Source organism: Tachypleus tridentatus, chromosome 6 (assembly GCF_004210375.1).
Source record: "Tachypleus tridentatus isolate NWPU-2018 chromosome 6, ASM421037v1, whole genome shotgun sequence".
Classification (NCBI taxonomy): Eukaryota; Metazoa; Arthropoda; class Merostomata; order Xiphosura; family Limulidae; genus Tachypleus; species Tachypleus tridentatus.
Genome location: NC_134830.1, coordinates 64,932,735 through 64,946,734, shown reverse-complemented (window position 1 = coordinate 64,946,734; position 14,000 = coordinate 64,932,735). Strand labels below are relative to the sequence as shown.

The 14,000-nt window shown below is 30.1% G+C and overlaps 1 protein-coding gene across 7 annotated transcripts in view; it reads right to left on the bottom strand.

The window, feature by feature from the left end:
- LOC143252705 (uncharacterized) overlaps positions 1 to 14,000 on the bottom strand; it is an 82,627-nt gene that overhangs the window by 42,216 nt on the left and 26,411 nt on the right. For all 7 annotated transcript variants that reach the window (XM_076505263.1, XM_076505262.1, XM_076505259.1 and 4 more), the window contains 9 exons: positions 12,672 to 12,819; positions 9,394 to 9,462; positions 8,715 to 8,802; positions 8,314 to 8,453; positions 5,962 to 6,060; positions 5,330 to 5,421; positions 4,548 to 4,643; positions 3,043 to 3,117; positions 2,856 to 2,949 (listed from right to left, as the gene is read on the bottom strand). In XM_076505263.1, the coding sequence (XP_076361378.1) occupies positions 2,856 to 2,949; positions 3,043 to 3,117; positions 4,548 to 4,643; positions 5,330 to 5,421; positions 5,962 to 6,060; positions 8,314 to 8,453; positions 8,715 to 8,802; positions 9,394 to 9,462; positions 12,672 to 12,819 (901 nt within the window). The remainder of the gene's footprint in view (positions 1 to 2,855; positions 2,950 to 3,042; positions 3,118 to 4,547; positions 4,644 to 5,329; positions 5,422 to 5,961; positions 6,061 to 8,313; positions 8,454 to 8,714; positions 8,803 to 9,393; positions 9,463 to 12,671; positions 12,820 to 14,000) is intronic.

Sequence of the window (14,000 nt, the reverse complement as noted above, 5' to 3'; positions counted from 1 at the left end):
AAAAAATTGATAGTTCTTAATTTTAGCTCATTTCAATATGCATAATTTATTAGTATTACTGGAATTTTTAATGATACAATTACTTTCCGTAGCTTATTAAGCAAAAAAAATTGAAACTAAGTTTCTAAACCGCTTAATATTGAAACAAAATACCGCGTAGGAAAAGAAATTATATTCTATTAGTCAAATAAGATCATTCTCACTAGAACAGAAATATTTCTATGTAGATTCAAAATTTCAAAGAACAGGTGTTTCTGACTTGTAAGAATGCGAAAAATATTGTTTACCCATGCGTTGTTCATGCCCAATGAATATAACAGAAATTTTAAAAGTATCCACAAAACGAATATTACGGAATTGCAACGTGTTTTTCAGGACCGATCGAAAAACGTATGTGTTTTTTAATGATGTGAGGTTAAAACATTATAAAAGAATGTTTCTGTTTATAGAGTCGATACAGCTACTTTTTTCGACAATTATCTGTAGAATCTAAAGTGGTTATAATACAGAAATAAGAATGGTAAATCAAGTATAAGAGATATGTAACTTTCAAATCTAATTTCTAAATAAAGGAGTGTCACAAAGTTTATCAAATATTAGAATGGCTTTTCTTATAGTAAAGCCACATGGGGCTATCTGCTGAGCCCACCGAGGGGAATCGAACCGCTGATTTGAGCGTTGTAAATCCTGAGACATATCGCTGTACTAGCGGGGGAACTCAAATATTAGAAGACAAAGTTATGAAATCATTCATGATATAAACTTAACTACTGTACAGTAATCTGAATTTATGCCCATATTTTAATTTTCTAGACACTTACTATGATCACATTAACCTCCCTGTCTCCAGGGGCTCAGCAGTAAATTTGAGGGCTTACTATGCAAAATATTTAGGTTCGATCACAGCATGGACACGTTGCAGATAGCGAAATCTGCAACTTTGTGTTTAAAAACAAAGCAGACAAACATTGGCCATGTTTAAATTACGAATATGTAACTTTATGTTAACGTCACACAGATTTTATAAATGACGAGATTAAAGAGTAAGGTATATAAACTATGCTGTATTAGTAATTCCAATATACACTATTTGTTTATTTACATGTTTAAAAGGTTGAAAAATTGACAAACGTCTCCTAAAAAACAGTAACGGAAAGTATTCACAAGAGCAGCTTTAAGACACCCTTTAAGAAAATATAGTTTCATTCGGTAATTTTCTATATCATCTTAGTCTCATTTAAATTCGCATCTGTACCTCCCATAGTCCGAAGAAAGAATCACAATCTGAGGGCAATGAGTTTGCTGTTTGTATTTGTAGAAGAAAGATGGTATTTCTCTTCAAATGAAAGGATATAAAAGGTAAAAAAATAAGTATGTAATTTTCTATTTAAACATTGTTCTTGGAAATAATTTCTTAATGTTTTTAAATTTCAAAGTAGATTATATATAAAAAATATATTGCTATTTTTAAAAGCAAATTATTTGAGTACTAATTGCTATTTCGCATATTACGCTCACCCAAAAAAAGTAATTAAAGAGGCGTATGGTTTGAAAACGAAAAAAACCTGAATTTAATTTCAAAAAAATCTATATTACTTTACAAAATTATACATCCGATAATCAGAGCGCTGTATTCAAAAACGAACTGGTAACAATTAGCGTGGGTAAAATGTGAATATGAATAATAGTAAAACTACCTACAATAAAATCACGGATATCTAAAGCAGATCATCTTGACAGTTTAAAAGTATTTTAGTAGGCTTTTATTTGGAATTGCACGGTTGTGAATTATTTCTGCCTTAAAACGTGTACTATAGAAACGCTTAAAAAATTATTAGAAGATGGGAAGTGAGTACTATAAAAATTAATTCATAAAGTTAAAAAGTTATTTCAAAACTAATACGGACTACAAATACTCTAACACGTTTAAATAGTATATGAATAAAGGCAGTTAACTTATTAGAATTTAATTAGTGGATATTTATTTTAAAGCTCTCAAAATAAAATATTCATTTACATGAAAAATCACACGAAACACTCAAAGAAAAAATAAAGAATTATGGTCCGTGAAATGAGTAATAAAAATGACGTTTTAATGAAAATAGGAAAAGTTTTTATTGAACCACATGTATTTTTTCTTCTTAAATTCTAAATATTTTTTTTAAATATTATTTGTTATAAAATGTTTAAAATGTATATTTTCCTTAATTTAAATTACGTAATCATATTTCACAATCAAACGAAAATAAACAACTTAATGACAAATATAGAAATGGAAACAAAAATCGTAAAAGTACGTATATTATGTTTTTCATATCGTTTTATTTAAACAAACAGTTTTTAAAGTCTATCGATATTTATACATATATAAATATATATTGTTGAGTTTTTATAGTGAACAACAAGTATTTCTTCATGACCGCAAAGAACCATTTGATAGGATAGGTTTTAATTCCTCTGATCGTCCACAAAATCTGGTTATTGATGTCCACAGTGAATGTATAATAGTTATCACCAACTAAAAGCAATAGTTTGACAATTGTAAGCCTACTTGCTATTTTTTATCTGTATGTATTAAAAATATGTATTAAACAATCAGTAGAGAATGATTATACGAATTGACTTCTTTGAAACCTAATTTGTGACAAACTAATTTGGGTTTTACATATTTATTTAAGTTTCTTATAAATATATTTATCACAATTTCTTTTCATACGGTACTGTTTTTAATTGTATTACTTCTATTTACCAGATAGAATTGAAAAAATAATCAAATTCAAATTATTTTAAGTAAAATTTCTTTATGAATAATCAACATTCAATGTAAATTTTTTCATTGTAAAAAGAAAACTTACTACTGCCAGTTCAATTCCCAGAAGAACCATAGTTCCATTTTCATAACCCATATGATCGAGAAGTGTGCCCCCTATAGATGGTCCAATGAAACCGCTACATAAAGAAAGCCAAACTTTACAATCAAATTCATAAATGAGCCTTCAAATTAGAAATAATTAATTATTATGTATGTTTTAAATTCCTTACCCAAGAGCAAGAGTACAGTTAAAGAGCCCCGAAACAATCGTTAAAGTTGGTATGTCGTCTGGGAAACCTCGTAATCTGAAAAAAATTAAACAGAAATATTAATAATCAGTGATTCATTGTTATTTAAGTAATAAAATGAGGTAAGTACAAAGAATGGAACTTAAGTTTCATGTACGTCGCACAAATTATACACACAACAAAATATATTAATTTTTTTAGTCTTTAATTTCATTGTTTTGTTTTCTTTCAGCTGTTATTTCTTCACTGTAGCTGCACCAAAATAACTATGAGTGGATTATATACTGATTGAAAGAGGGCCTAAGCCCTCTGGAAATATCACCTGTTTTAACCACTATCACCTCTACACAGTAGTATCTATTCTCTCAGTCATTTAGTAGACACTAAATTGGTGTCACATGAGAGACGCTTAGCGTTGCAACTTGCACTGATATGATGTCAGTAAAACGTGCGCATGCCATGAATTATGGAATAAATTATGCACTGTGTAAACTACAACACAGTATGACATGGGAACTCCGAAAGCAAGATATAAAAAATATTCGTTAGTCTTAATTCTAGTTTTATCTCCTCTTGAAACAGAACGCTTTTAGGGACAGTAATGAAGTGCATCTAGTCTTCTGAGTCAATAGTCAAGTACAGCTTTCGATATCGCTTCGATTATGAACATCTTCATTCTATCTGGAGAAATAGTGTGAACGTTCGTAGTTTTTATATACAAATCATTGTTTTCTTTCCAATTACAAAGACAATAAGATTTTCTATACATCTTTCTTTTTCATACTTACTTCAATTAAATAATAAGTCATTACTCCTTCACAACGAGTCAAACCTTCAATTTCACATCATATTCAGCAAATAAGGCAGTGTTTGTTTGAGGTTAAGCACAATGCTACACAGTGGACTATCATTGCTCTACCGCCAGGAATACTGAAACCCGGTTTATAGCGTTGTAAGACCGCAGACATACCGCTGTGTCATTTGAGGCTGAGGCAGAGATTGGAGTTTATTAAAAAGCTCATAAAACCAAAAGCGTTGTATATGTATGCTACATATTTCATTTTCTATCTTGGTTACATAGATACTGACATCGATACCCTTATACAATGGGCGAGTGTTTATCAGGCAGGCGGTAGTATTGTCCATACAGTAAGGTATGGTTCGGATTGTTCATAGAAATGGTATTTTAAATGTCTTCTTAACACGTCATTAGAAATTTACAGTACTATACGGTATATCCTTTAATAACAATAGCTGTGTAATGATTGAGTCACAAATTTTGGGAATGTCTGTAAATACCATGGTAAAAAGAGTTGAATTTCTTACATTTCGATTAGAAGTTTAACAATAAATTGGATGCTCGTCCAAGATAAATTATGATGTGTAACACCATCTTCACATTTATTTCTTGTTTTAAAAAAAAATAAGTTTTTCTCTGGTTATTTCCTTGCATTTAATTATATATGACATTTATACACAAGTCTTACACAGTGACTCTCAAGGAGTGGTTGAATCCTATGATTACTTTTCCTCCCGCACCAAGACCAAGTAGAACTTGAGCAATAATTACCAACCAGAGGGTGCTGTAAGTATTGATATAGATTAATAGTGTGTTAGAATGTGTATTCCACAATAGTGTCTGTAAATAATCATACATGCTAAGAAAACGAATGTTAAATGTAATGCAGTTACACTTCTCAGCAACACAAACTAATATATTAAAATTCAGATCTTAAAAAAAACTAGGACATTCACATCTTATAGAGACTTAAAACAGGTTGGAAGAAATATTCCAAGAAATATACCAGCCTATATATGCGCACTGAACACAAGTTTGGTTTAAAAAAACACTCACTGTGAGAAGAAAATCAATATATTTCTTTAAGTATTCACTTTTGCAAGTATTTTTTTAAATAACTAATATTAAAACAGACTATAATATTCGTTTAAAACACAGTATGATATTTGATGGAACATAACAGAAACTAATGTAAGAACGTATGTAAATACGCACAACTCCATCATTTAGTACGTGCGGCTAATTTGGCGAAACATTTTAAGTGTTAACTGAATGTAAATTTGATTTAAATGACCTCAAGGGGTGTTTATGAATAAAAATATTTTGATACATCATTTTAACAGAAAAAAATCTAATATGAGTAGTCCTCGTATTCAAATTCAAAACACTAAATTCGTTTCTGTAACGGAGAGTTTAGTTCCATAAGTGATACACAATAATGGTAATTTGTTTCTATTATATTATGCTTACGTTTCCACAGGAAGAAACGGCGCGGGTCCAAGAAGTAGAAAGCTTGCTGCGCAGACAATGCTTGATGTGTACATTGTAAGGTAAGAGTCAGGCTTAAAAATAAGGGGAAAAAATGGTGGTTAAGGTTTAATTTAAATAAATGATGACTTGATACAAGTTGTGTTTTTTATACTTACATCCTATGATTTAAGTATAAAAAATAAGATTGAGTCACAAACATTTCTTCAAACTGATCTTCAATCATTTAGATTAATACCTAAAACACAGAGTTAGAAATAAGTGCAGAAAACAAAGTCTGATTAAGTGTAAGGGGAAAATCCTAAGACTTTTTCGTTTATAAAATATAAAATGTATTTGTTGTTGAGCATAAAATTACTCAATGGGCTCTTGTTATCTAAAACCAATTTTAACCTTATAAGACTTCGTACTTATCGCCAAGCCACTAGAAGCTAAGATAAAATAATCAGTATATCCTTTCAAAATAAAACTTCCTCCGAACGAGTTACAATCAAAGGTGCAAATTCATCTCTATAATTTATAAATAAATTGTTTTCTCTATGTATTCAAATAATATTCTGGTACTATTACCACAACAACAAAAAACAATAAATTTAGGCATGTAACGTACTTACAATTTTGTCATACACGTATCCCCAAACTGGAGTTCCAACTGCATATATTCCACCAGAAGCAATGAACAGTAGTCCCACAACAGATGGAGTTAGTCCAAACTATATAAAATATACACAGAGACAAAGGTATAATTTATATTCGTTCTTTTACGACTTTATTTCATGAGAAACAGGAATTAACTTGGATTTCAATGTAACTTTTTATTCTTGGTTACATATCTGTATGACAATAACTATTTTTATTCGTTTATATTTCCATCTTCTTGGGTACTTATTCATAGCTCGAATAACAAACCGTAATTTGATTAATGTCATCTGTAGACAAGGGATTATGTAAAAAACAAAACAAAATCACTACATGTTTTGTTACTAACTTATATTATTCTTTATAGTTCAATCTGAATTAATTTAATAACTTAAACTAACTATATTAAAATTAGTTGAAAAGGTGTTTAATATTGTATTCATAACCACTGACAACTATGTAACATACACTGAGAGTGGCGTAAGAATTAGAACATTGATCTGGGATCTACTTGGTGTGTCGTAACAGTGAAGTAACTACTACTATTTGGTTAAGTCAAGCCGCCTTTTATAACTGGCACTACCTCTATTGTCCATAAATAAAGATTAAGGACCGTTTGCCTCAACCGTAAGGGTTTCTTGTCTGATAGTTTCACTGTGTACACTAGGTGCTCATTAAGAAAATAAACAATTTGTCATACTTCTAGTATTGCAGAAATACAATGTAATGAAAAATAAGTCTTAATAAAAATTATTATGTACATCATATCTGAGAACTTGGTTAGAAGATAACAAGTTAGTTTTATTCAATACGTGAAATTTTCTTGAAATTTTAGACACACACTCTTGTATAAAGAAATTTCAGAAAAACAAAAACTGAAAAAAAATTAGAAGGGAGTGAATACGTTTTAAGAGAGTTTATTAAAGAATGAAAAATGTTAACAATGTATTTAACATGAAATATAATAAAAAACATATAACATATACAGGGAATTTTAAATTTACGTTAGAATAATGTTTTTCTTCCTGTTTTCTTTATTTAATCAGAAAGTTACTCCGATGTTTCTTCTCACTCACTGTTATATTCTGAGGTTGAAGCATGTTAGTCCTTTGATTCACTGTTGTCCCAAAGAATGTCATCTTTTTTACTACTTGTTGTCCTTTGCGGTAATCATAACTTTTCTCTTTCCATAAATTTCTCACACCAGTCACGACCAGCCTTGAATGAAGTACCACTATTTCCTGCACATACTTTTTTCTTTTAACATTAAGACTAATCTTGTTACAGACAGTTCTTTATTTCTTAACTCTCCAAAATACGTTTAAACGGTGGCATCAATTTCAAAATTTCTTCCTTTACGTGTAAAGAAAATGACTTTGTACTTTTCTTTCAAGTAAACAACTTGGTTTTCATACTACACCAATATTAGCCTCACTCATGTATACTTTTTACCGGCTGTTTGATTCCCAATCTGTTCGGCGAACAAATTAACTTTTCTTTTAAATACGGCATCGTGCGTAAAACGCTTTTCCATGGGTAAAAAATGCAATAAAACTAAAGAAACATAAAAAAACTAGAGTCTGAACAACACGAAAGCCAGACAAAGACTGAAGACGGTGATATCCAACTACACCGCTGGAGGTGTCGACAACAGTTATTTTGACGTTTTGTACGTGTTTTTTAGTCTTTCTAAGTTAAGTTATTTTTTTAAACTATAGCCCAGTCTTTGTTAATGCAGGATTTTTCGAAAATCTTTCTTCTTCGAAGGAGATGATGTTTTCGAAACTTTCGAAAAGTGAAAAATACCTCCAATTTTAGACGCATCCTAATTTCAAATTCGAAAAATGTGAAAAAGTTGTCTTAAAGTTGAAGTAATACGGTATTTCTTCAATTATCTCCAAAAATACGTGTGCATTTTTCAAGATAATTATATTGTGATACATGATGATGAGAAATCCACTTGAAGTAAAAATGTATTCTAAAGACGGCTGGTATTGGTATTAATACTTTATTAAAATAAAGTAATTTAGTAACATAACTAAATCAAATAACATATTTTATATTAATATTTAGTTCGTAAAACAAAATGATAGCGACCCAGTTATGTTTCAATCTGTTAAGTTATCGCTACAAATGCACGTTTACTTGCTAGGGTCGAGAAAAATTGAACATTCTAAAAAAAATGTTTTCTAAATATAATTTTTAACTGTCAGTAAGTACTGTCTAAATTCGTTTTAGCTTTTGTTTGTTTCCAACATCCAACTTGACTTCTGAAGCATTGCAATAATAAATTCACGAAACCCTAAAAAAGAAAGGAAGCTACCTACCTGTCTTACGTGTGGCTCCAAGGTCGCCTCGTTAAAGCCCACGATAAGAAAGCCAGTTAAGATATTTACCATATCTACAATAAAAGTTGGGTTGAGGATAATCTTCCAAAGTTCACCTTCGTTCTCGTTCATGGTACACTCTGATTATAAATAAAAGTAAAGGGTTAAAAAAATTAGTCGAGCTCGATAGAAAATAAGAATGATGACTGTTAAATAGACAATTCGAATGATGTATTAAAACTTCGACTCGATAAGAGGGATTGCTTTTTGTATCTCACCGTTTAAACAAAACCGTTTCGCAACGAAGTATTCAAACTGTTCAGGTTGTTTTGAGATAACCACGAACGAGTAACGTAAGAGAATCTAATTAAAATAAATATATAGAAGTTAATTTTACTCACTCGTTTCTGGCAAGAAACAGATCATGATAGCAGACAAACATACCAGAATCGCTCCAAGAAGGAAAAACGGCAACATGAAACCTCCTACCTGAAAACCAGGTAACACTGTCAATATTAGCTTAAGTAAATAATTTATATGCATTGCATATGATTTTAAATACATTCGTCGTGCTAATAAGTTATATCTGAATGAAGTGACCTATAAGATACAATTTCATTCAGTTATATGCTTAATTTTCGGATTTAAAATGCTCTAAAGCTTTTTCGTTTCAGCAGGTTATATAATATACAAGTATTATAATATATTCTTCGGATTTTTTTTTACACTCTTAATCACTGCATTAAATAAAACACATCAAACAGACGAAATTTGTAATGGATTGTTAGTTTCAAACTGTTTGAAGACTATTATCATTATGATAATATATTTTTAGATAGTTTAAAATTCCTTTTAGAAACAAGCAACGTAATCATGTATATTTAGATGTTTATTTGTATATCACCAAGAACCCTTATAGGTAGGTAGAAGGGTTGTTGTTTTATATCAAAGCAACACACTAATCTATGTGTATTCAGTCTACTGCGGGCGATCGAACCCCAGATTGCAACGTTGTGTGCAAGTTACATAATCCATAAATTTTAAAACTCAATAAATACGAAAAACTTATCATAAATTTACCTCAAAAAGAACGCCTCCAATTGTCGGTCCTATCGTTATTCCCAAACCGTAGAACATTTCAACAATGGCCTTTAACAATTGAAAAATATTATTACTTAAGTTGAACATTCTAACATAATGAAATTACTTATTTATTACGATGGAATCTAACATCAAAACTTACCTGTTTAGACCCACTGCTTTAGAATTACTAGTAACGTGAAATACGAGGACCTGATACGCTTATAATTTAACAGTAACTATTGTAAGATAAAATGCTACTTTACTTGCCTGTAAATTCTGGGTACCTATTTCTCTTATATGCAAAAGTGAATGTAAATAAGCAAGACCTTGGAATTTATTCGAGCATATATTACAAGAAGCGTATCAGTTAATATTTGCACCAGAAAACCAATAGTAATAAGTTTAACCACGGATACAGTTTAACGCAAGTTAACACAGGTTAACAAAAACACAGTGCGAAGCAAGAATAAGTTCTTGTCCCTAAAACTCTGATACATTTTAAATTTTAGTTGAACAACTACATATTCATCTTCTAAGCAATAAGATTCTTTAAAAGGTTAGTGGATGTTGTATACTTTGAATGTATCTGTGGACTTACAACACTAGAAACTACGTTTCGATACCCGTTGTGAGCAGGACACAGATAGCGCACTGTTTAGCTTTGTTCAAGAGTTTATTGTGTCATTGTTTAGCGATAGGTTATGAAAGTTGTTAAACTGGTTATATTTAGTTGAACAGACAGATGTGTGCATTTTTAAATATAAAGGTTGTATATATAATAATAGCCATTAAGTATTGCAGACTGTGAATAGTTAAGTTATCTTACTTTGTTTATTTTGTAAGCTATTTATGTATACATGCATATGTATAATATATTTTTTGTTGTATAACATGTTTATATTGACATATATAAATACACATGTGTGTTTGTAATTTGTTAACTTTTTTCTACTTGTCCTTAGTAAAAGGTCAATGAGAACATGTAATAATGTGTCGCCTGTTGGTACTTGAAAAGATTACAAAAACATTGTGAAACAATCTTGGCATCTTCTTTTAGACTTCAGTTTTAGTTATGTAAAAAAGGGAAAGTGTATTCTCCGTATTGCGTCTTCTCCTTTGCATTGTTAATCTCGTTGAATACAACGTATTTTAATCAAAAAAGAAACATTCATGCACGCAATACAATGCCACAATTGACATGCGGATAAAAATAAAAATAATTATTTGCATGATTACAATTCAGCTGTAGAGAAAAGTAAACTTACAATGATATGAATTCATTCATTATATCTTTATATTAAAACAGTGTTAAAACTATAGCAAACTGAGCAACATTATCTTAATGATTTATTTCATATTCTGTCTCTCTCTCTCAGAATGCAGTTTTCAATTATAGTTTCAATGCAGATACAGTCGTTATTAAATCTCTTTATATTATTGTTAGTTTAAGACATATATCCTTGAGAATGCTAAATATTCTGTCCCTGAACTGCAGTTTCATCAATAAATAGAGGTACATGAAACTTGCATATTATACTCTTAACTATAGTATCCTATGTTCCATCACTTAACATACAGTAAGTAGCATTGCTCACAGTATCCAATTTTAAAAATGATATCAATCATTCCCAGCGAGAAATGCTAGATACTGAAACAACAAAGAATTTGTTTGCTGTTAGGTTTCAGATTCAGTTCGAAAGTCAAAATTTCAGTGAATATCAGTTTACTTATATCTTATAAACGAGAATTTCTGACAACGACTGAGCAGCAATATTAGGAAAACGTCCGCTGTGTCTATATGTTTAGAGATTATCTTCAGCTATCGTTTGAGATCTTAAAAACTACATAATCATTTATTTTACACTTCACCTATCGTATCACTTAAAATGCTTGAGTTTCCAGATTTACTTAGCACGTCAGAATATGGGAATTATTTATGGCATGCTAAAACCTCTTAAACCACATTGTTTTATCAGATAAATAATATCAAAAAATGACAATTGTAATAATAGTTTATTAAGTGTTAAAAAAAGTTAACGATGAATGCAATGACCATAAATTTATAGATAAAAATTATTATTTCATTCACTGTAGAAATTTAATTAAATATTCATGCGCATTCAGATAAGTTCTGATTTTTCAAAGTGATGTTACAGTGAAACTGGTAGAACATATAATATCGGAGTTACAATAACCATCTGGGATACCCGTACCCTGGACAAAAGTTACTTAAATTCATTACTAATGAAAAATTATCTTAAAACATGAAAAGTTGTTACCTTTATATATTCTTTAAAAACAACAATAAAAACGCCCATAAAAACAGCAAAAAAATATGAAACCGTATCTCATCATTGACCCAACAAACCTGCATGCCACATTTGGTGAAAATCTATCAACAAGGGCAAAATAGTGGTACAAAATACCGCAAAAATACTTATAAAATACACAAAATGCAAAATAAAAAATGTGTGTGTATTTCCCTACCATATTTTCGTGAAGATTCATCCACACCCTGTGAAGTGTTCACATGAACATACAACAGACTATATTACTATATTTATATAGATGACGCCAGTGCATTAGAACCGCGTGTGGCGTATTCATGACGTTACATCTGCATCCTGAGGATAGAGAAAAATAAAGTTCTCCGTAACGGGAGAATCGTGATCCCTATTGCAAATCTACATACACACGGGATAAAAATTTCGCGAAGTTGGGAGTTGCACGTCACGTAATGGTATAAAAATTCCAGTATGATACAAGCAATTTCCATTATAGTACGATAACGCAATTTACATATTTCAGTTTTGCAAATGTATTATAAAACTCGCAATAGACTATTGCACGGATTCAAAATCAAACATTTGGATACACTGCTGTGTAATCAGAGACATTATATTTAAGTGATAATTTGTCATAAAGCAACATTTTGTGAGTTGCAAGCTAATGTTGATAGTTTTGAAGCTGCTTTCTAAATTATTCTGTTATAATTTCTATTCATCATACAAATAGAATAATGTTTTCTTAAGAAATAATTAAAATCCAGAATTTTTTCAATTTTTTTTTGCTTTTTAACAACATAGTATCTGCGTATCTGGAAATATCTAACATCTCTCAATTATTACAGCATTCTGTTCTTGAAATAAACCTATTTCCTTGAATATTATTTATTTAATCAGACTATATTTCTTCAAGGAAACAAGTGAGCACACTGTACATAATGCTTATGAAAAGGCATTACATTTAAGTTTATTGAAAATGATTCTTCTTACAAGGGCTGTAGCACGACGTTCAGTAAATTCATTAGCAACGATGGTGTAACCCAGAGTGAACAGAGCTGTGGATCCCAAAGCTTGAACAATCCTTCCCAGTAACGACAACGAGAAAAAGGTAACTCCAGGTGCGGACTTTATTACAGTGCTAAAGACAGAACATCATTGCTAAATTATAAAAAGACTTCTTGGATACACTGCACAGAATAACAAACACTTTCCTCCTAATATTAATAATAGACAAAATACTGAGTTTCAACATTCACACCTGCAGTTTAAACTGACTATATCAACATATTAATGTAGTGTAAGTTATGTTTTAATGAATTATTCAAATCTTATTTTACTTATACTTTTAAATCATTTTTATAGAGTGCTATGTAATCTCTAATTTGTTCAGTTAACCACGTTTCTAAAGGGTTATATATCATTTATTTTTTTACTTATCTTCAAACAAAGCTTCTTAACTAGCAAAGTGTTTTATCCTTAACAAATGCCAATATTATGTTCTGACTACTTTAATCACTTGTATATCTTAAAAATTATTACTTAAATGGTGTACAGATTAAAAATTAATAGCTATTCCGTGAACTTTCCAGCCACAAAAATGTTCTTAATAAAATAAATTTTATTTATTATAAATAAATATTAAAAATTATAATGTAACTATTTTTTAAATTTCATGCGTGCATTTGTGCAAAATATATTTTACCGAAGTTTTAAATATCCTCCGACGCAGCTGATGCATAACCCAATCAATTATCATCATTCTCAGATATTAAGATAGTGTTCAGTACTATACGAGTAAATATAGTTGAAAGAACCTAAAAATAGTGAAAAAACGTGTATAACTGAATTATTTCTTTAATTTTACGCCATAGTCTGCTTTTAAAGAAATGATCTTATAGGTCATTATTCAAATGAATGTGTGTTTTCTAAAAGTTGCATTTTTAAGAATTTAAACTGATGCACAAGATTTCCAATATCGTTTTTGCAAATCATCACAATATAGGTGTGTTTGCAATGTTCATGAAGGGTTTGAGTATTTTGTTATGTGATTATTTCAAAGCTTTAACAAACTAATATTAGACAAACACAATAGATTTCTCAATGTAATAATAGAGGAGAGGAGAACAATTCGTCTTGTTAATTCTGTTTTGACGTAAATGAACCAGTCTGTGTCGACTTTGACGAAAAGATGCTCAAATATAAAGCTCTGAATACAAATGTTGTGATTAACCAGGTAACCAACATTTGTATATCAGCTTGAAAAGTTTTAATATATTATTTTCAAACAAATGAACTGTGTGCTGTGTGTGTATCGGTGAA